Source organism: Euprymna scolopes, chromosome 38 (genome assembly GCF_053919585.1).
Source record: "Euprymna scolopes isolate OS-2025 chromosome 38, ASM5391958v1, whole genome shotgun sequence".
Lineage (NCBI taxonomy): Eukaryota > Metazoa > Mollusca > Cephalopoda > Sepiida > Sepiolidae > Euprymna > Euprymna scolopes.
Window position 1 is genome coordinate 5,536,029 of NC_136519.1, and position 24,160 is coordinate 5,560,188.

The 24,160-nt window shown below is 33.1% G+C and overlaps 1 protein-coding gene across 3 annotated transcripts in view; it reads left to right on the forward strand.

Annotated features, from left to right (window-relative positions):
• Positions 1–24,160, forward strand: part of LOC145263056 (prostatic acid phosphatase-like) — an 82,972-nt gene that overhangs the window by 26,173 nt on the left and 32,639 nt on the right. For all 3 annotated transcript variants that reach the window (XM_080119898.1, XM_080119899.1, XM_080119897.1), the window contains exons 2-3: positions 13,071–13,166; positions 16,696–16,782. In XM_080119898.1, the coding sequence (XP_079976024.1) occupies positions 13,098–13,166; positions 16,696–16,782 (156 nt within the window). In that variant the 5' untranslated portion in view covers positions 13,071–13,097. The remainder of the gene's footprint in view (positions 1–13,070; positions 13,167–16,695; positions 16,783–24,160) is intronic.

A 24,160-nucleotide genomic window follows, 5' to 3' on the forward strand; every position in this document is an offset into this window, starting at 1 on the left:
TTTTTTAAGTGACAAAGTATTATTTCGATCATGTCAAAACAAGTAATGACAATGTGGTTTCATAATATTGTTGGGTTTGAAATTAAAAAGTTATTTTAAAGACTTGAAAACTCGAACTGGAAGAATATTATGCTATTTTTAACTTGAAAACTTATCCTTACAAATAATGTGGAGTATGGGGCTGGGATCAGGAATTCCTCACTTTTTCATTTTGGAGTAATGGTGGGATGGATCCTGCTAATATGACCGAGTGCAAGATGGGGAGCGTGTGTGTATGTATATGTGTGTGTGTGTATATATATATATATATATATATATATATAATTGTGATTCAATGAATTTATTTTCAAAAAACCCTTATTGAAATGAAGTGTTTGAGTTTCATGTCAAAGTTTTTTATTATTCTAAGTAAGACAAAGAATACTTTAGAAAATTAATCTCCTTAACCTATAGTGTTTCGATGTCCACCATCTCATCAGAGGAGAGAAAATAGCAAATATTTATAAAGGTATGTACCCTATTTGCTAAGTCAGTGAGACATGGAAAGTCCAAGTCAAAATATTTAATCAAAAGTCTTGTAACTTTTACTAATACTGCAAGACAGTCTACACTCAAAACTTTTTCTGTGTATCATGATTTTAAATTGCTAGCTACCACAAGAGAAAACAACATATTATAATACTTTTGATGAATAAAAACAGTAAGAAGATTGATCATTAGTGGGTGTGCGAAGAATTTTTTTTTTTTTTTTTTTTTTTAAATTTTCAATACTCATGTTAGTTTTTTAACACAACAAAAAAAAACAAAAAAACTTAGTAGTCAAATGTATTTTGAATACTCCAAACTATTAAATGACATTTCTTCTGGTTAATTTCCAAATTTCATGAAAAAATTCTCAAGACAAATGCGGTACGAGCATTTACAAATCGGGGCAGGGGGGGGGGGTCTTTACAAAACCTTATTGAAAACACTGTTTTATGATGTGCAGCTTTTTTTATCACTTTATTTGCTTAAAACTCTTAAAACTCTAAAAATATATAATGTACATTATTTATTAATTCATTTTTTTTATCCCTCCATTAGATTTTTCTGAAACTTAGCCAAAATTGGTTTTAGTTCATGCTCTATTGTTATTTTCATGACAAGTGCTCGTCTGAGCTTCAATCTATAACCCCCCCTTACCAAACTTTCACAAAAAAAGCACAACTTACTAGCTACAACTATCAACAATTTCTCTCACTAAATCTAAGAGCAAATTCCATGAACAGAAGTTCTTTCCTAGAACTGCCCGCCTGTGGAACTCTGTTCTACTGGCCTACTTTCCAGCTGATTACAATATGGCTGGCTTCTAAGCTAATGTAAACAAGTTTTAGTTGGGTCCGCCCCCCCCCCCCGAAATAATCTATTTCTACCACTAACTATTAATAGGCTGTTGTCATTAACCTTTATCCTGAGTGGTTTTTAGGCCTTCATAAGTAATGACTCCCCTGTAAAAAAAAAAAAAAAAACTATCAAAGCTGAAAGAAACTAAAATCTGGTCAAGATCAAAGTGTAGTATCTGTTCTTCAGATGCTGCAGTAGCAGTGTCAGAAATTTCGTGAAAATAGTGAATAATTCCACCCCATCTTTCCAAGCTTATAACTCCTCGAAAAATGTAATTCAAGCCCTAATTTTTTTTTTCAATTAAAGGAGTAAGGACCAAGGTTTTATTTAAAAAAAAACAAAAAACAAAACAATGTGTTTTTTTTTTTTTAAAAAGGTTTTAAACTTCGGACTTTACAGGTAAATTTCTAAAAAACTGATTTTTTTTTTTTGTTTTAAATTTGAATATATTATTTATTGACCTTTTCTCTTCAATTTGTGATATATAAACCTATTAAACATAAATTAATTATTTACTTTTTAATAGACATTTCAAAATGAGAGGCGTAAATTATTCGACCCCCTATCTTTCTAAGCTTATAACTCCTCGAAAAATGTAATTCAAGCCCTAATTTTTTTTTCAATTAAAGGAGCAAGGACCAAGGTTTCATTAAAAAAAAAAAAAAAAGACAAAAAGAAAAAATGTGTTCTTATAAAATAAGGTTTTAAACTTCGGACTTTACAGGTAAATTTCTAAAAAACTGATTTTTTTTTTTGTTTTAAATTTGAATATATTATTTATTGACCTTTTCTCTTCAATTTGTGATATATAAACCTATTAAACATAAATTAATTATTTACTTTTTAATAGACATTTCAAAATGGGGGGGGGGGGCGTGAAAATGGGGGGGCGTGAAAATGGGGGGGCGTGAATTAAAAAAAAACGTTTGTCTAAAATATTATATTCGGTTTATTGGAAAGAACATAAAATTTCACATTGACCCTGAAAATATCGTAAAAATAGAATCAATAGAAAAATTTTGATAGATTTTTAAAATTTAAAAATTTAAAAATATTGAGTTTAAAAATTGAAAAATATTGAGTTCGGAAAATTCATTACTGTTTTAAAAAAAAAATAAAAATATTTTTATTACTTTTAAAACAACTGTAATAGTTTATTTTGGAAGTATAATCCATAAAGAAAATAAATAACCCACTTTTAACAGAGAAATTACGAGATTTTTATATTGTATTCGCAGTTTCGTGTTAGGGGTGTCAAAAATTCCTACAAAAATTCTGATACTGCTAATGCTGCAGTGGTGCACTTCCATTTCTCGTTCTTTCGGTGGAGGAGCAGTCCTTCACGATTGAGACAATTTTTATTTTTGTACCTTTTCTCCATGTTAAAAAACGACCCTGGTGTCTAACTCTGTCCCGTGGGGAGGCATTGTAAATAGGTACATCTCATCATTGGGCAAATTATTTAGCAGCTAAATAATTTGCCCAATGATGAGATGTAGTTGTACAGATGCATGCTGAACTGCTACTCCCAACAGTTTAAAAATGTAATTATAACATTTATTTTAATAATTTATAGTTTTAAAAATATTTTTGTGAAAAATCGCTGTAAAAATAGCTATTTTTTCTTTTTAAACCAGACATGCTTAAAAAAAATAAAAACTTCACTGCTTATTACTTTATAAATTAGATATTTGTAAAATAGTAAAAAAAAAAAAAATGTCAATAAATTTCTTTTCAAGAAACTTGGTTTTTTGTAAAAATTACTATCAAAAATATATAAAATATAAAAAATATATCAAATGCAAATTGTGACGGCGAACTCCTAAAAAGAAAAAAGTGAATTCCCCAAATTTGACCTTTTTTAAGGCCAACCCTGCTCTCAGTGAAGTTGAGGTCAATATAAGGTCAAATAAAAGTAGGGCAACTGGATTTAGATAGATGGAATCTGATATTGGCATTTGGCTTTCGAGACTCCTAACAAACGGTTCCCCAGTTCGATACAAAACACCTGACGAAGGCCGGAGGCCAAAACGGCGGAAACGTTGTGATAATAACAACCAAGATGAGGAAGTCAGTCCGACAATCTCAATCAATGAAAACACCATCTCAAAAATACAGACAATTACTATTGTAAGATGATATTAACAATTTCTTTGTTTTGGGTTAATGGTAAAAATCTAGGCACCGCCAAAAATGGCCGCAAAATCAAGTTGTTGTTGTTTTTTAAAACTAAATTACATTTATTAAAATCCATTATTTCTGAGTAACTTTTTTTTTTCCAGAAAGATAAAACCCTGAATTTTATCATATAGAAAACAGAATAATGTAAAACTTTTTCTACTATTTTTAATTCAATTTTAAATGTTAAATTTTCCCAAAAAGTTAACAATTGTTATTTTTTGTCTTGCACAAAAAACGTACTTAAATATTTAAAAAAAAAGGGTTTTTGAAATAATTTATTTATTCATTTATTGTCTAACTAAGATTTAGGATGATTTTCTAAGAGAATATGCAAAAATATTATAATATAAGTACCTGAATTTCAAATAATTCCACTTATTCATATATGTAACCAGATATTTCGCGTCGCCGAAGAGTTCAGATCGACTCTGTTTACGTTTTCTTTCGATGAGACGAAAACTATGGAAGACTAAACAGGCCAAAAAAACTTATTTTTCAGTGACGAAAATTTCAATGTATTATTAAGCTGAGGCTGGCCAGTACCAGATGGGTGACCATTTGTATGAGTTTGGTTTTTAATGTGTATGTGTGTGGGGCCAGGCTCCCCAAAATGGGGGGAGGGAGCAATTTAAAGCAGAATAAAAAAAAATTATTTCAGCGCGTTTGGTCCACCGTAGTCGAAAGGCGGCAAACGTTTTCAAACGAGATCGAAAAAATGATGCTATTTTTAACACAAAGGGCACAATATTTATCGAATTTTTTTTTTTTGTATCGATTATTCAAAGCATGCTCTGTTTAATAATGGTCATGCATTATTCGGCTCGCTAAAAAAAAATTGTTAATTTATTTATCAAAAATTTTAAAATGGCTTTTTTCGTATAAATATTAAAAAAATTTTTTTTTTGTTTTGCTTAACTTAAATTAATTATTTTACTTAACATATTCACCGAATTTCACACTTCAAAACTCAAAAGCGGGATAATTAAACACAATCGAAGTTCTGATATTCAGACGTCAAAATAAGGTATGCAAACAAGTTTTTTTTTTTTTTTTTTTTTTTTTTAATCTATAATTCTGTCCCTTACAACAACACAATATGTTTTGTTCAGTTTCAGATGATTATTTTAAGCATATTTGTTCCCACTTCAAAACAAGGGGGGGTTTTGTAAGCAAAAAAATATATATATATAAATATCGTTTATGAAAAATAAGTACACTGTTATAAAGTTCATTCTTCTCCTAATAATCGCTGAAAATTTCGTATTGATCGGATAATTACCTGATTTTTGGTAGATTTTTAAAAAGACGGTCCGTCAAAAAGTACTGACCTGCCCCCCCAGTTTTGGCGGTGCCTATAAAAATCTTTCAAATAAAATTAGAAGAGGGTTAAATTTTTTTTTTTTTTCAAAAAATAAAAATGGAACGTTATGGAAACAGAATGAAACGATAAACAAAAGAGAAAGAAAAACGAGTTTGCTTTACTGTTTTTTTTTTTTTTTTAATTTTTTTTTTGCAACTACTGTTCCAATCTTGAGTTGTTAATAATTAAAAATAATCGGAATTATCAATCTTCATTTAAAAAAAAATATTCAGAAACATTTACTGGTTTAGTTTGGATTTTCTGAAGATATCGGTAAATCGCTCGTTTTTCTTTTTCCTATTATTATTATTATTATTATTATTATTATGGCAAATGTGTAGTTTAGTGGCGTAAATTATTTGACAGTTATAAAAACTATTTTTATATAAAACCAGACAAAAAATTCATTTTTATTTTTTCATTAATTATACAACAATCGAGGACGCCATATTGCTTTTAAAATTTAGCCTTTCTAAGGTTTGACAGATTGGCCTTTTTAGAGCCAAATTTGGCATTTTTTTATGCTCTTGGAACTGTTTTGGCCGGCATTTTTTTTAATGAAAGAGCATAAAAAAAGGCCAATCTGTCAAATCTTAGAAAAGCCAAATTTTCTAATAAAAAATGTTGAAAAAAAAAAAATGATAAAAATGTTTTAAAAGTTTTTATAACTTTTTGTCTGTCACATAATTTACGCCGCTAAACTACACATTTGCCATTATTATTTTATTTTTTTTTGCACTACATAACATACTGTCTATAAATTCGTATATTAAAAATTTATTTAAATTAGGAATGAACTCTGAACTTCTTAAATTAGTCATCAATCATGCCAAATGTCATTGTTGCTTTAAGATTCTATTGATGACAGATAACGTTACTTAAATATATACATATCTGTGTGTGTGTAATATATATATATATATATATATATATATATATATATATATGATTATTTTATCTAAACATATTGTTTGACAATTGTAGTTTAATCTCTTTAATCTTATAAACCCCTCTTACATTCTGAGGTTGCAGGGAAGACGAAAAGGCATCACCCATTTGGTTTCAAAGCCAGTTTTGAACTTGGTAAAGGCAGGATAGGGTATTCCAAGCACCTCCCACCCAGATATGGCAAAAAGTGCTCCATTGTAGGATGTATCTGACTTATATATTGCGTTGGGAGTGGTAAAATTTTTCCATTGATGACCTTGACAACAAATGTGATGTAAGTTTTCCATTTCAGGTCTGAAGTAAAGGTCAGACCCAGAAGTTTGTCAAAACAAAACCTCAGATCTATTCATATGAATTGGGGCCAAGTGGGGTATGATTTATTCCTATCCAAAGTTCTCCTTTTTAGAACTGCATTTTCCTCCAGATCTCAAATTATTTATTTGCAAAAAATATTTTAAAAAATGTACATTTTTAAACAAATCAGGCACAAGGCCATTCGAAAGTGGGGGGAGTAAAATAGTTGGTCATCCTTTTTCACCATAACTAAAAAAAAAAAATGTTGATTCTACTCTCAGCTGGAATAATCAATCACCATAATACCGCATTTACTCCAAAGGCTATCCTACTTAAATTTCTCAAATCATTGGAAAATAAATAAAAGCGTTTATATGTAATCATTTCATTAGTATGGAGTGGGACGGGGGAGGGGGGAACAAGGAATAAAAAAAATTTGGTTATTAAGACCCTCTCAGCCCTTTCTAAATAATAGATCACCAACTGTTTTTCGGTTTGTTTTGAACCAAGCAGGTCAGTCTCTAAGTGTGGGTGAAACCAAAATGAAAAAATTGGGTAGGGAGGGGGGGTTTGGAGAGTGAGTGATATCCTAAGATGAATGCAATTTGGGAGAAGCCAGGGAGCAAAACAATTTTTTATGAAGAGTGAGCCTTTTGGGGGGGGGCCCCTATTGGCAGGGGATAAAGTTTGTTCTATCTACAAACTAAGAGGTTATGTTACAAGGAAAAAGGGCTGTCCTCTTTCCACGTAAATAAGAAGATTAGATAAGTGAAAATGAGATTAGGATAAGCCGAGACTCGAACCTTGAAAGCAAGGTTCAGAAATAGAATGTTAGAAATTGGGATTTTAAAAAAAACAAACTATTGTTAAATTCTATTAATAAATAGTTAGATATTGTTTGTATTGTAAAAAGAATTTGATCGTTCTTTTATGAAAACTGAATTAAAAAGGTCAGCTAAAAAGAATGAACAATACAAATTAAAAATATATTTGAAAAATAGGTTAGGTTGAAAAATAGGTTGGTTGAGAATTCTTTGTTTGCAGAAGTGTGTTTTGGAAACGGTGCTTAGCCACGTGAATTGGTCACATTTTGGAACCACACATTGGACGTCATAGCAAAAAAGGGAATTCTCAATATAGGAGCTAGTTTTTAGTCGGATCAAGGCAGTCGAGCAGAGGAGGCAAAACAGTTGAGTCTGCTAGTCAGTCAGAGAGAGTTGGAGTCAGGGTTCTTTGAAAGCGAAGGAAAGAACATTAAACTATGTAGATCCCGAATTTGAATTCCTGACGTCATCAGCATTCGACCAGTCCAATTAAATAAAGATCATCGATTTTTGTAACTGTTTTGTGTCTTCATTCAATTGAATTTAATGTGTTAATCATCTTAATATGAACTTTGTATAAACCCCTTCCAAGTAATGTGTCCCCCTCCTCCATCATAAGTAATGATTCTCCCCTCTGATGTAAAAGAATATGTATCTCTCCTCCTCTCTATATGTGCTAAAAGAAATGTAAGAACTGTGCATCTATCACCCTCGCTACATGAGTTAAGAAGAAATGTCCCAGAACTGTATAAATGCCCCCCCCCCTTCATCATTGTTATATATGTCCCTGCCATCTCTCTTCAATATGAATGTCTCCTATGCAACAATTAAAAACTTATCTGAAGGGCTGGGCTCCGACAGAACCTGGAAGTGCATGAGTTATACTCAGAGAATACATACTTGTGCTTTACGCCTCTGTACACACGCTCGTTTCTTGCATCCACCTTCTTTCAAAAACCGTGGAATGTAATCTTTCTATCACACCTGACCATGACCTTAAAGATCCTGATCCTAATTGGCAAAAGATTCAACTCCTTGGTTATCTCTCAGCTAGGACGCCACTCTACTCTTTGGGCTATGGCCAGAATCATGAAAAACGTCTCTCCTATCTCACGGCGCTGTCGATTATATAGAATACGTTTAGCAGGCAAAGATGCTTGGTTCCGATATGAGCCGTCACCTTGTTGGTATACCCCCAGTACCACTGAAGTTCATGACATTCAAAGAAAGTGTTCAGACATTTCTTCTGTTGAAGTCCTGCAGCATTCACTATTCCAGAACTGTGTTTTAACATTGGTCTGGAATGCATTGCCCTTCAATCGTCAAGTTAGGTTGTTGAAATGACTTAAACCCGGTGCTCAACTCCATTCTGAAGGAATCCCCTTGACTGAGCAGGTCATCAGTGGCCTAAACAGGGCTAGTGTTTTGCCCTTGGCACCAAAGCCAATAGATTCTCTGCCATTGTTGAAGACTTGTTGTCTGAAGTATGTCTCGGTTCTGTTCATTTCTAGGAGGTCTGCCCTTCCAGGTTTATCCTTCTCTCTTAGAAAAGGGGTTAGTTTATGTCTAATCGTCTGAGGCGCCCCTACCAGGGAATGCTGATAGGGCTGCCCAGGCAAGAGTGCGCTTTATCTATGGTGCTGGCTTTTCAAATCCCACTTTGACCCTTTGTTACATCCTCCCGTCGTAGGGAGGAGATAAACAATGATATAAATGCGGTTGTACCTCAGGGGTCAATCCTTGGACCTTTATTATTCCTGATATTTATAAATGATCTCCCTGATAAAATTGTCTCTGAGATGGATATATTAACTGGTGACATGACACTAAAAGGCACAAGGAGGAAAACAAATGAACATGTATCCAAGGCGATGGCAGAAACACTGGAAGAAGAACTCCAGTCTGTATTGGAATGGGGTCAAAAATGGATGGTAACATTCAATGCTGCTAAGACTAAGCTTGTTTCCTTTAATAATTACAAGAAACCTTGTCAATCACCCAGTATCTATGGCTAAAGATACATTACCTGAAAGTACTTCCTTCAAACTCCTTGGCTTAACGTTCACAGGGAACATGAGTTGGAACAGATACATTGCGAGCATTGCCAAAGCTGCTGTGAAGGTGGGCTCTTTACTATGCTAGAAAGTTACTTGCATCTGAAAGTATCCTGTATCACTACAAGGCCACCATTCATCCATGTATGGAGTATTGTTGTCACATTTGGGTTGGTGCATCTGCTACTAGTATCTCACTCTTGGACAGGGTTCAAAAGAGTCGCCTACCTGATGGGTCCTGAACTGTCTAATCCTCAACCTCTGTCCCATTAATGAAATGTTGCATCTCTCTGCCTGTTCTACAAGTATTTTAATGATGGATGCTCTGAACTCTGGGCTGGACCTTTACTCCTGATCTTAAATGGAACTCTTACATCAAATCTGTTGCCAAGGCCGCTGGAAAAATGGTGGGATCCTTCTATCAATCCAGTAGATATCTCACTGCTGATGCAATTCTCTACCTATATAAGAGCCAGGTACGTCAAAGGATGGAATACTGTTGCCACATCTGGGCAGGAACTGCTAGAAAGGACTTGTTCTGTCTTGATAGAGTTCAAAATAGACTTTGTAGCCTCGTAGATGTCCTTTTCTCTTCCCTTCAACCTCTATCTCCCAGAAAAGATGTTGCGAGTTTGTCTCTGCTGTATCGTTATTTTCATGGAAAGTCTTTGACTGAGCTTCAATTTATGGTCCCCCCTCGCCAAACTTTCACAAGAAACACTCGTTTAGCTGAAAACACTATCAATAATTCCCCCCACTCTTTATCTGTGCCTAAACCTAAACGTAGATTTCATGAACAAAGCTTCTTTCTTAGAACTGCACGCCTATGGAATTGTCTTCCGTTTCCTGCTTTCCGGCTGACTACAATATGGTTGTCTTCAAGTCTAACGTAAACAAGTTCTTGATTAGCCGTTCCACTTAACAAATTTACCGAATTTCCATTTACTAAAGATTACTATATTGTCCAATTTCTACTGCACACTCTTTAACCCTTATCCTCGAGTGGCCTCTTAGCCTTGATAAGTGGTGATTCCTATGTAAAAAAAGATAAAAAGCCCTTATAAACCCGACAAGCAGCAAAATCCCACCCCTACACAGATCCCTAGATGTAAGAAAGCCTTCTACTCTAATAGTTTCTTTCCCAGAACTGCTAGACTTTGGAATTCCCTTCCAGATTCCTGCGTCCTCAACTGTACTGACATGCAGAAGTTCAAGTGTAATGTGAACAGACATCTTGCTACTCAACTCCCTACATAATAACCCCCTACATCAAAGTGGCACTGTGCTTTGTTTGTGACGAAAATGGAATAAAAAATAAATAAATAAATAAATAACTTCTCTCTTTTCATCATTGATGTTTGAATCTTCATTTTTTAAAAGAAGTTCCCCCCTCTTTTTTGATAAGTTGACTGGATTCTTTAACTTGTTGGATTATCGGTCTTCATTGTTAGCCATAAGTAAAAAAAACAAAAAAACATTATACATGTTGTAACTACATATGTGATAGTTTCATGGAAATATTTCAATTTTTGAAAGTTGTTAAAATTTGGTTTAAGGCCTTAGATTTCTAAGAAAAACTTAAAAATCTTAATATCTATTGTTCAAATTTCATGCATGTCAAACCTATTTTACTTTATATACAAGGGTCGTTACACATGTAAGGCCTCTTTATTTTTTTTAACTAAAAAAAAAAAAAAATAAATATTGAAGAACTATGAAGACTGAAGTGTACCATTAAAAACGAGCAACCTTTTGTGCTCTGGAATTTGTTTTTCTAAATAGTCACCACCATTCTCAATTGCACAGTTTCTTTTCATGCCGTAGCCATAAAAGTCCGGAGTGCACTTTATCACTCAAATCTGAAATCGCTGAACCCATCTCTTAACTATGCTGATATCAGCTGCATTGGCTTCGTAAACGTTCAACAGGTATTAGTGAATATTGATTGGTTAAATTTTTTCTGCATGGAGGAATTGAATAATGCATCTCTGCTTCTGAGGCACATCCATAACAGGTTGCTATCGTCAATATATAGGCAATAGAGATAAAATCTTCAGGTCATGAATGCATAAGTTCAGTCATCATAAAAATGCGATTTGAAATCTCATCTGATCTGTTTGGGCAGAATAAAAAATCAGAGGTATTAATTTTTAAACGTTAATCTGAGTTTGTCCTTTAGGTACTTGTACAGTTTAACCTCTTGGTTAAAAAATGAAAATATAAAAAAAAAAGTTTAAATTGTATGTATCCGTTATGGAAAGAAGTTCTCTGAAAAAAAATTTCACTTAATTTCATCAAGTTTTTTTTTTTTTTTTTTTTTTTTTTACAGTGAAATAAAATTTATGATACCGAGCAAAAGGTTCGATTTTTAGGAAGAAAAGCTAGTATTAAAGATGGGAAGGAGTGTTGGCACTTTAACTGGATAACTGGAGTTATCTCCCCGTGGCGTGTTCAATAAATTTCATGATGGCTGACTTCAACGCGCTCTCATAAGAACGTGTTTTTTCCGTTGTAAAAAAAACCGACTCGATCAAATTAAGTGAAATGTTTTTTTTTCTGAGATCTTCAGTCCAAAACGGATACGTACAATATAACCTTTTAATATTTTCATTTTTGAATGTCTTCATTAAACTATACAAGTACAGTCCTTTCATTTTCACCTCAGAAAATTTGCAGCATAAAATACTTGAAAGAAGAATCTTGATTAATTCACAACATTGTTGCATTTATTCGTAAAGGTTCTGAATTCTGTAATCTGCGCAGAATTTTAAACAGACCCCTTTATTTCACCCATGTTATATATTTGTATATTTTTGTATATATGTAAAATATTTTTATGTTGATGTATATCAAAATGAATACAATTTATTAATATGGGAACTTAAAGTTGGTGACTTTACATGAAAAATCAAAGATGGCGTAAAAAAAAAAAAATTGCAACTTCTCTTCCAATTTTCGGATTTTGTAATATGCCTGTTTTTTTTTTTAATTTTATTTTTTTTTATTAAAGTTAAGTGCTTTTTCTTCTGATGACTTACAGGCAAAATAAATTTAAAAAAAAAATGACAATAATTACATGAATGATTTTGCGCTATGAAGCAGGTGCTCTTTAGCATTTAAACATTATTTTGCAATTGTAAACTTTTGTCATGTTATAATATCTATACTTCTATTTTTTATTTATTTTTTGTGTTGATATTCATATTTAAAAAAAACCCTTTTATCTTCAGTTAAAAAAAAATACAACTTTATTCTATATGGGTCGTGGAATTGCATTCATCTGCAAAAGATTTAGCTAATTTGCATATTCTTTTAAATATTCATTTTAAATAATTCTCTAGTTTTTTTTTTTCAGTTTTCTTATGGAGTGATCATCATTAGTTAACTATTACATGTAATTATATTTATGCAGATAAAGGTTATAGTAAACACAAACCTCTTTCTATATATATGTTTTTTTAAAAATTTTGCCTATCCTAGAGTTTTTGGCCTACAGACATGAAACTTAATATATAGGGCATTCGAACCCAGGCAAACCTTTATATTTGGGTTTTAGTAAGGGAAAATTGGTGCAAAAGTGAAAATTAAAAAATGGAATTTGCCAGATGAAGGTCGAACAATAGCATTACGAATATGCATGCGTAATATAATAGCTATTGGTTCATGTTTTAATTTTTAGCCTTGTAGCATGTTTTCATAGCTCAAGCATTAACATCAAAGGAAAAAGTAAATTATAAGTTAAACGTACGTTTTGGTTTCGATTCTTGATGGCGCACAAGTCTTTTTTTTTTTTTTTTTTAAACTTAAATCATTACAGTATATTGAGTCCAATATAACATAATAATAATAAATACAAATCTGTATTAATCAAAATATATTTAAGCGTATTTTACGACAGGGCAATGCCGGGAGACCTGCTAGTATTTTATATATTATATATCCTAAGTTAAAATGGAAATATTGCAATTGAATTTTTATCGTCTTCTACAACCAATTTTTAATTTTTTTTTTTTTCTTTGTGACCAGCTTTTCCGCCATGGAGACAGATCCCCAATGAAGTCATTTCCTACAGATAAATACCAAGAGGACAGTTGGCCCCAAGGTTTTGGATGGCTTACAAATGTAAGTAAAAATATCAAAGATTTTTTTTTTTTTTTTTTTTTTTTTTTTTTCAGCATATGAAAACATTGAAAAATAATTGGATGAAAAAAAAAAAAAGGGGTGTTTATGCACTATTTGACCCACGCGCTGAAATAACATTATTTAGAAAGCCATTCTTAGCATTTGTAAATATTCTGTACTGTCACCTAACAATTTGATTAAAAAAAAAAAAAAATCAGAAACCTTGAATTCAACTTGCAAATACTATTTTGTTTTTTAAATAGCGCGGATCACATAGTGCATTAGTGCCAAAATATGTGTGTTTATTTTTATATGGTTTCAATTTGATCAAATCAAATTTTTCTAAATTTTAATGTAAAATTCTCTGAAACGAGGCAGCATTTGTATTGAGAAATGGTTACTACCATCATTGGATTTCTTGTAAAATCTGTTTTATCTTGTATTAAATTATTTTTTTTTTTTTTACTTTAATAAAAAATTTTTTTTTCTCTTACTGTGTTCATCCAAAATAGTGTATATTACCACCTGAGCATAATAAGGGGTTGCTATTTGGGATTATGTAAGGAGATGAGTGAGATGCCGTTTGCATTACGTTTAAACTTCTGCATTCAGTACAATCATGGAAACAGGGAAGGAATTCCAAAATCTAGCAGTTTGAGGAAAGAAGCTATTACCGTAAAAGGGTTTCTGGCATCTAGGAACCTTTACGGTGAAAATGTGGGGGCATTGCTAAACAAGTTTATCGGGGAGTGGAGGTAGGCAAGTGTGATGTGATGAGTTCATCAGAGCATATTTCGTTAAAATACTTGTAAAACAGGCACAGAGATGCAATATTGCAGCGATGGGACAGGGGTTAGATCTTGGTTGATAGTGTGGGACTAATAAGGTTCGAATTTAAAAAAAAAAATTTTTATTATCTACGGGGTAGAAACTAGTGGTAGATGCACCAGCTCATATATGGCAACAGTAGTCGATGCGAATGGTGGCTTTGTAGAGGTACAGAATACTCTCAAGTGTGAGTAATCTTCTAGTACAATAGAGGGAACCCACCTACTTTGTAGCAGCGTTTGCAATGTCCTCAGTGTGTTTGTTCCATTTTGTGTTTAGACAACTTTTCTCATGTTGGACGTTGTTCTCCTGTTTCAGCTGATGTAACCTTTGACCTTCAGGTGCATCCTGTTGAACTCTGGAATCTGTAGGTCATTTCAAACTAAATATTTATTACCCTGTATATTCAGCATTAGTTGGGAACTTTCAGACGAGATTTATAAAAAAAAAAAAAAAAAAAATTCGAGTTTACTTTTCTGATTTTCTGAGATGAAGATTTATGTTTTGTGTTATTTGGATTCTTTGGACTACTATTCTCGTTTTGAGTGTTATTTTCACAACTGTTTCTGTCGCTGTAACCTTTGACCTTCTTTAGGCATATATTGTCGAACTCTAGAATTTTTGCGCAAGGACTTTTAACATGATGGATAAAATACTTTGTAAAATTTTGTTGTAAAATTACACTATTCTGGTTCAATCCCTAGTACGGGTGACACTGAAAATATAATTGCAAATTACTTAGGAATTCTACCCAGTCATGGCTGACCGAACAAGACCATGCTACCTATGTAGATTAAATGAAGGATTCTATTAGAAATTCTGTAAAGAGTTCTCGGGTTTGACATGACATACCTGAAAAAGGTTGGAAATTACATTGACCGAAACGTGAAAATAACGAGCAAGATAAGAACAGTAATCTGAAAAATCCAAATTTACTGTAATCCATACCACTTTTGGACAGTCCGTGGATACCCACTGTAAGGGTGCATATGTAATTGCGAAACACAATTGTGCAATCTCTAACCATTTCTCTTCTGAGTTGGTACTGCTCGATTCTAATGGCAAGGAGATATTCAAGACAATCGGAAACAATGTTGTGTTCCCAAATGGTCACCCATTTTAGTACTGACTAGGTTCAATGTTGCTTAACTTCAGTGATCTAATAGGAGCTGGTGGGTTATATATCATACAAAAAAAGAAAAAAAATTTGTTTTAATCTTTCCATATTTTCTTCCTTTAATATATTAAAGAAAATGTCGAAAGATTAAGAAAAATTTTGTTTGGTAGCTTCTTTGTTATTAGTGAAAATCAAAATATTGAATTTCAAGTAAAATAAAAATTATTATTGAAAGGCTTTCAAAGACAATTAGCGAAAATTGAGTTTTGTTAAATTTGGCTATTTCAGAAAATAATTACTTCCCTTGTTACAAGTTGAACTTTTTTTTTTTTTAAACTCAATTTTCATTAAAAACTATTTTCATCAATAATTTTCTACCTTATCGTTTTTAGTAATTTTTGGATATGCTCATCACTGTGACATGACAGTTAAGTAGATACAATTGGTGTTACTTGAAATTCAGTATTTCGATTTTTAACTTTTGTTAAATAACAAAAAGCATTTTTTTATTTTCAGTTCTATTTTTTTTTTTTTTTTTTATAAGGGGGGGGGGCGATGAAGTTGGCTTGACACTGTATAAACACCTGGTTTTCTGTGGTTTGTTAAAACACTATAGGCCTACATGCAGTTAAGTAACAAACCATCTGTTTGCATATCCAGCTAAAACTTGAAAAGCACACAACAAAAGTCTATAAAGTTTTTTTTTTCTTTTTCTTATATCTAAGGCTATTAACAATGCAGAAATATGCTGGGTTGTTAGGAACACTTAAAATAAGATGGATTTTTTTTTTCTCCACCCAACGCTTAACGAGTGTTCAAACTTTTTATAGCCATCTGAATTGTCGGTCCCCTTTGCAAAGATGTACGTTTGTTTAATGCCTGCTTGATCCTTCCTATTCATCGCTTTCACATCTTCCTTACAATCTTCCAGTTCACATCTTGAGAGGATTAAATGAAGAAAATTGTTCAGGAGAAAAAAAACAAAAAAAAACACAAATTTTGTCACTTTGAATTATGTTTTGGACCACTGATGATATTTGCATAATTCAAACATTTTTTTATTATTTTTATTTTTAATTTTTTTTTTTTTTACACGACTCTTTTAAACCAACTTGATAAAATAACAATTAGTTAAAAAGAAAAAAAAAAAAAATCAATATGTGATGCTACATTACACCCTTAAAAAAAATGTAAACCTAATAGTAACAAGATGCATTTAAATGTAATGTGAACTAATAACTTGCTGTCCAACTCTTCACCCATTGGCAATATGCTTTGGAATGAAAAAAAAGTATTGAAAACAAAACAGTAAACAAAAATTCTGGTATTCGTAAAATAGAATGTCTTGATAACATCTATATTTAAAAGTATTTTTTTTTATAAAGAAATATCTCCAAGGAAAAACACAAATTTTGCAATTTTCAATTCTTATAAAGCTTGAACCACTGTTGTTTGCATAATTCAAACGGTTTTGAGCTTTTTTTTTTATACAGACCTATTGACACAAGTTAATAACAAACAAATCCACTTGTAAGATGTAATCTTTAACGAGATTTGCTTTTACGGGAATATTTTATTTTTCAGACTGGAAAATTACAACAGTATCATATGGGAAAATTTTTAAGACAACGTTATGATGGATTCCTTAATACAACTTATAATCACACGGAGGTTTGTAAACAAGTCCTATTTTTCTCTTGCTTCAAATCTTTTTGGTACCCCCACCAAAAGGAGCGTTGACCTGTAAATTCACCCTTGTCCGTTTATCCGGTCGTGTGTCTGCACTCTTCTCAGTAACTACACCTTGGAATTTTTTTGAAATTTTGCACAAACATTAAACACGAGTTAAAAAAAAAAAAAAAAGTAACAACGAATTTTCTGGGAAAATTTTCTGAAAAGTTATAACTAACTGATTTCTATATAATTTTGTTTGTTTATACTTCGTGATAACTCTTGGGTGTGTCCCAGGGGTTTCTTTAGGGCTAATAAAAACACTCCATTTTTGGGACTATTTTACCATATTTGTCCAAATTCTTCTGTGTATGTCTATTTAGCAGTTTTGCATGGTGCTGAACTCAAATGTAAATATATTAAGACCTTGGGGACTTTTGGGGCTAAATGGGGGTGGGGGTGGGCAAATGCTGAACTTAGTCATTTTTTTTTATGCCTCATTCACTGTGCACTCACGGGGGACCATGTATGCTTCACTTGTTAATCTTTTTGATCTTTTTGATCGATACGAGAATGTTTGTGACATTCATTTTAAAAAAATTTTTTTTTTACTGTTATCCTCATCTTCGTAATTGTTTCATCACGTTTCGACCAACTCATCCGCTGGCCTTTTCAGGTGATTAACCGGGGCCTGTAGAACAGTGGATAGGTGTTGAGTCTCTATGGTTCCAGGTGAGCATTATTTGGAGATAGCAATTTCAATCCTACTCAAGCAGGGCAGAGGATAAGTTGGCCAAAACTTGGTAAGACAACAACTCTGAAGATGAGGATAACAGTTCACAAAAAGAATGAATACACAAATTATGAATTCTCATCTGAAAGAATTCTAAAAATAAGACAAAAACAAAATCTTCTATATCATATATACATAAAACCTTTTGCCAGCTTCTGGAAGCTAAAAGCTTACATTACCTCATGGACTTAATGCACTATTTTAGATTTGAACAAGATAGGCAGCATAGCGGTAACACTGTCTATCAAAGAGAGAGGCCCATCTGTAATGTGTATGCAGTGTGATGTAGATGAAACTTAGCCAGTGAGGGTAGAGGACATGTGTTGCTTAGTGAGTAATAATATAGAATAATACAATGGATGTATAATGTGAGTTCTTAAGATGGGTTTAGATCTGATGACCTCTGAGGAAGATCAAATCTTGACAATATAGGAAGATATATGTTGAACAGAAGACTCTATTGGTTTGGTCACTTTGAAAGAGTGAAATGAGAATTTTTGGATTAGTTCGTATAGAACAGCTGAGGTAGTAGGGGAGGAAGTGATGCTGATGATGGACTTTAGATAAAGACCTGGCCAAAGATAGGTTAATTTGAAAATCAGTTTCTAAAATCTGTCCAATACATTACCTAAACAGTAAAAAAAAAATGATTGTTGAAATTTGCTAAACTTGGATTCATGTAATCGCATTCAATCTAGATCAGTTAAACCAATTATTTCCATTTTTCCTTTCGGAGTCTTTTTTTAGAGAAGGATTGATAATTTATGTTTGGATTCTTCAGACTATTGTTGAATGTTATTCTCCGGTTTTGGTCAGTGTAATCCCCAACCTTCAGGCATATCTTGTCCAACTCCGAAATCTGCACAGAATTTCACCCTTTATTTAATCTGGGGGTGGAGGGGTTAGTATGCTCTTGTTCAGTCAGCCATGATTAGGTGGAAGTCCTAAGTTATCTGCAATTGTAGTTTTAAATGTCACTAACACTCTTCAACCTGTCACTTTACAACTGAATTATTATCAAGTACTTTATCCACTACGCCATCGGTTTTTGTGGACTAGTAGTTAAAAATTTTTTAATATTTACACAACACTGCTGTTTTATCTACATAGATTTCATTTCTATATATGCAATAGTTTCATCAACACTAATTATGAGATCTATAAAAAAAATACTATAAATCATGAAACCCCTTAAAATAGAAAGAAAAGATTTGTCTTTTTATTTATTTTTATTTTTTTTTGTGGACTGTTATCCTCATCTTCATAGTTGTTTCTCCTTGTTTCAGCCAACTCATCTTCTGGCCTTCTTCAGGTAATTAAATTAAATGCTGAATCTTGTAACTATTTTCTTAGTAATTGTTGCCTTCCATAGTTGTCGTGGTCTCACTATGTTTTGGCCAACTAATTCTCTGGCCTGCTTGGGGTAGGATTGAAACCGCTATCTTCAGACAATATGTACCTGGAACCGTAGACAACACTTTTATTCGCCACGTCATGGTCGAGACGTGGTGAAATGGCAACAATGAAGATAAGGACAACAGTCCGCAAAAAAGAATGAACAAATTATGAAGCCTCATCTCAAAAGGATTCCATAAAACATAAATCCTTAAAATCGGATCATTAATTTTCAAGGAAGGTTATTGTGTTAAGTCTATTTTGATAATTCAGGTATTACTAATCTACTTTTACTAGCTAGAAAGAAATATATACTGACGCATAAGTTGAGAGAGAGAGGGATTAACGCCCCCCCCCCCGTCCCGCTCTCTATCACCAAATTTTCCTTATTGTTTTTAAGTGCTCCCTTCATCATATACATGGCACAATCCCATTGACACACCGGTTCTCACCAGATCACCCAAGTTAAGCAACGATGAGCCTGACCAATACCAGATGGGTGACCATTTGGGAAAGCTTGTACCGTGCCAAGTTAAAGAAATTTCCAGATTGGTATCTAGGGGTGTGTTTAGCTCACTGGGGGAGATGCACCCCCAAATCAAGACAGAAAGCAACTGGAAACTACCGTCTTTCCCAAGATTACCATGGCTCGTCAATTTGGAGAGCCGTGGTCACCAACGCTGCGAAAAAAAAAAACAACAAAAAGAAACAGGGTCGCTGATGATGATCACCATCCAGTTAGACAAAAAGATTCCCGAGTTTGACAATATACACTTGAAGAAGATTGAAGGTTACATCTGAAATGAGAACGTACTCATCTGAATCTGCTTTCCTAACTGTACTGACATGCAGAAGTTCAAGTGTAATGTGAACAGACATCTTGCTACTCATCTCCCTTCATAATATCCTTGCAACTTATGTACATGATAGTAGCCTCCTATTTCAAAGTGTGCTTTATTTGGGAAATTGAATAAAAAAAAAAAAAAAAAATTCCTCATCTCAAAAATACTAAGGATACATTAGCTAGTCATCATTTTAAGGAATTTATGTCCAGGACAATGTCAAGTTCGGCAGACTGTAAATATTGTAACTTTCTTGTGTGTAGCAGAAAGCAACGTGAACATTTCCGATGCAGCCATTCCTATCCTCTTTTTCTTTTGCTCTAGATGTACCAAATATTTATGCTATTTTTATTTTTTTATTTGCAAAACTCAATCATGTTCTACAAAAACAATTTTTCCTCTATAAAACAACCAAACCAAACCCCATGAATAAATATTAAATCTAAAGGAATAGAAGCATAAAATCATTTTCCAAGATGATCAGATTCAGAATTAAATATTAAATGACATGTCACAATACGAAATCTCCTAGCCTGCCAGTCCTGGGTATGACCTTAAACTATCACCGATGGTGAGGCCCCAGCTTGCAGTGTGTGGAGCCACCCCTTAATTGCCGTTGCTCCCAGGTCCACTCTGACCCGGAGTGGTAGTACCTGTTAGGGTCCCAACTATGGGTTAAATAGAAACAGACTTGGGGAAAAACCCCCCAAAATATTCTATTAAAACTTTTTCTTTGAAATAACTGGATTCGGCATTAAATAACCTGAAAAGGATTGATATGCCGTAAAACAAAAACAAGCAAACCTAGCCTGCCATAAGAGATCCGGGTTATTGGAAAAGGTCAAGCATTGCAACATTTTCTCACTGAGGATTGGTTGTTTTTCTGGCGGAAGAGATCCTGTTGCTAGCAATTTTTTTCTTTTTTATTTTTTATAAATATCTTGAATTAATATCTTTGAAGGACACTACGGTTTTTTTTTTTTTTTTTTTACTTAGCTTCTCCTGAAAGATAAGCTTTTTTCTTTTTTAATTGTTGAAAATATCTTTGATTTAACTGTCAACAGAATAATTTATGGGATGTTTTGAATGATATCATCTTTTAATTCTCACTATTGATAATGTAGCTTAACATAAAATCTACAAACGCTAGTGTACACTCACCGTAAAATGACAAAATATGCTTTTCCAATGTTTTCATTCACTATTTAGAAATATTTCTAAAATGTTCATATAAAACCAGAATTACTTTTGGTTCCTGACAAAGGAGGTATTGAATCTAGTAATTCACTCATCTGTTATTCGATTCATTTGTTTGCACTTTTCTCAATAACCACGCCTTGGATTTAAAAAAAAAAAAAAAAAATTTGCTCAAACATTAGTCCTGGTGATAGTAAATTTTTGCCAGAACGGATTTTCCGAGATAACTCCATTTCTACACACAAGGCCAGAACGACTCGGGCATGACTGCTTAAAAAGGTTCCTCACCATTAGTTGCCAAACTTGTAGCCATCCTCCTCATTCGACTGCATTCCCCTTAACTATTTCTATGCATCTGGGGGAGGGGAGGAGGCAGGTGATCGAGGTCAAGACCAACAAACACACCCATAACAAGGTTGACTGCCATGATGAAGGCATTTGCCACTATAGACAAAAAACATGATCACTACGATGTGTAATTCATTTCGTGCCCTGCTTGAGTTTGTCATTGCTACTGATGGTGATTGACTCGAAAACTAATATACTGTGTGACTGCAAAATAAACTGTCGGATATCTGCATATATAACTTTATTGTCTGTTTCGTTATCTTTTTGTCAAATGTTGGGGTTTGCTGTAGCGTTTATTTATTGAATTAATATTATGCATAATAAATAGATTTGATTTATACAAACAAGTCCTTATAGACTTCTCTTCCGTCTTGTATCCACCTCCTATTTAATCAGAAAGGATCACTTCATGTTCAAAATGGCTATAATCTGCGTTTCATAAATAGGTTAATATGTAATTGATTTTGTATTGAATATTCATTTGTTTGGTGCCGTGTTCGTCGCAGTAGTTTCCCCATTTGAAGACTGGTTGTTGATAACATCTGTTGGCAAAAAACCCTGAAAACACGCTTACACATGTTTTCAGTTTTGATATAACCTTTTTCTTGTTTTTTACTTTTTTTTGTGCCAGGTCTAGTTACATGCCTTTCACAAAGGCAAGTTAGGCACAAGGTTGTTTTAGTGGGAACTCCAACTACCTCCTGGCCCTGTCGGTGGGGCATTAGAATACGCCGACTGCCCCCCTGCAGAGGGTAAAAGTCCCTCAGTGGGGGTCCTGGATATGACCTTAAACTATATCCAGTGGTAAGGCCCCAGCTTGTGGGCTTTGGGGAGTGTGGAGCCACGCTTTAATTGCCATTGCTCCCAGGTCCACTCTGACCCGGAGTGGTAGTACCTGTTAGGGTCCCAACTATGGGTTAAATAGAAACTGACGTGAAAACAACAAATATATTCTATTAAAAAGTTTTTCTTCAAAATCTTTGAATTCGGCATTAAATAACCCGAAAAGGGTTGATATGCCGTAAAACAAAAACAACCAACCAACTACCTCCATAAAAGGAACACTTTGGTTTGGCTGAGCTCTTGTTTGAGGGTGTCTCTGGCAAAGAAAAATAAACTGATTATTTTCAATAAAACAGTCTATTTCCGACTTCCGCTTTCTATTTGACAATAGTCTTGCCATGAGGAAGAGTCCTTTCTGATTCATGCAATTTAAGTTTAATTTGAAAAGCCTACATGAAAACTCATCTCCTGAAAACAGTCGAAAGACGAACCTTATTCCCCTCATAAAGGAACAGGATAATCTAAGATTACAAATAAAAAAACAACAATATACCTGCACTAGAGTTGCGGGCTTAGAAGCTATTAAGTCAGATACCAAAATATGTTCTTAACTCCTTATTTGAAAGTCTTTCAATATTCAAACTGATTTAAAGATTTGACTCCACATATATGCATACATATGCGCACACACACATATCTATATACATACATGCATATATGGAGGAACCCTTTTCTCAAACTAATGTATACTGTCCATGCTAAAAAGGTAATAAAACTTAGATCAAAGCAAAGCGAAACATGTGACCTCATTAGAGTGGGCCTTTTATGTTAATTTAAAAAAAACAAGACGCCGTAAAAATTGAATTTAACTTTAAAATATTAGCATGGTCTATTCTCTGCATAAATATCAAAATAAATAAACAAATTTAGAATTTGCTTAGAGTAGAGGGGGATCAGTTTCGCAAATGAATTTAATGTATAATGATCCTCCATTTCCCGGCCATTCTTGCTTTCCAGAACAGTTAGCATTCCAAATTTTGTTGATACTCTTTGAGTGACAAGCAGCTCACTCCGAAAAAAAAATTCCTTGACTCATAACCCTCTCACTAACCCTAAGTCCAAGAGGCAAGCCCCTGTTGTACAAAACCTCTTAAAACCATATGTAATCGTCTAAAAATAAATAAATAAATAAAACCATTCTGCATAGGATGTATCTCTCAAAGAAGAATAAATTAACTGCCCTAAAACACTAGAATGGCTCGGAAATGACAGATTATTTTACATTAAATTTATGTGTAAAACTAATCTTCCATTCTAAAATGATTTTTTTCTGATAAGTTTTCATGGTGTTCGTACATAGTTGCCCTTAATCCTATCACTAACCCAAAGTCCAAGTGGCAAGCTCTCTCCTTCCACAACCACACATAATTGTCTAAAAATGAAAGAAATAAAAAGCAACCCATGCCTACCAAAACACAAAAATAAAATGCACAGGATTTATTTAACAGCCCTATTAAACATTAACAGAATACTTTCTTTATATTAGTTTTTCCATAACAAAATCTGTTGCATTAGAAAAAAAAAGGAAAATTCAGATTTTTTTATTGATTTCATGACCATGATCCTTATGTGAACATTAATCAGCATTAAAATAGCTTTACAAAGATATACAACTTGACCATATTGTGAAATAGTGAAATGTTTTTATATGAAGGAGCAGGTACTACATTCTGCCATTTTGAATTTTGCCCACTTCTATAAAACGCTGTAGCAAAAGTTCTAGTGGAAGGCCCATCATGAAATTTGGATTATATACTGTCCTAAGATAGACAAATCTTTTGCCAAAATTTAAAAAAAATTAAAATACCGGTTTTTGAGATAAGTTAGGTAAAAGGTCATGGTCAACTTTGACCTCTAAAAAAAAAAATCTACCCAAATAAAATTTGTACGTCTATCCAAGTACTTTATAATGATATATGAGCGGACTTTGTAGGTCAATAAACAACTGAGATATCGTCTT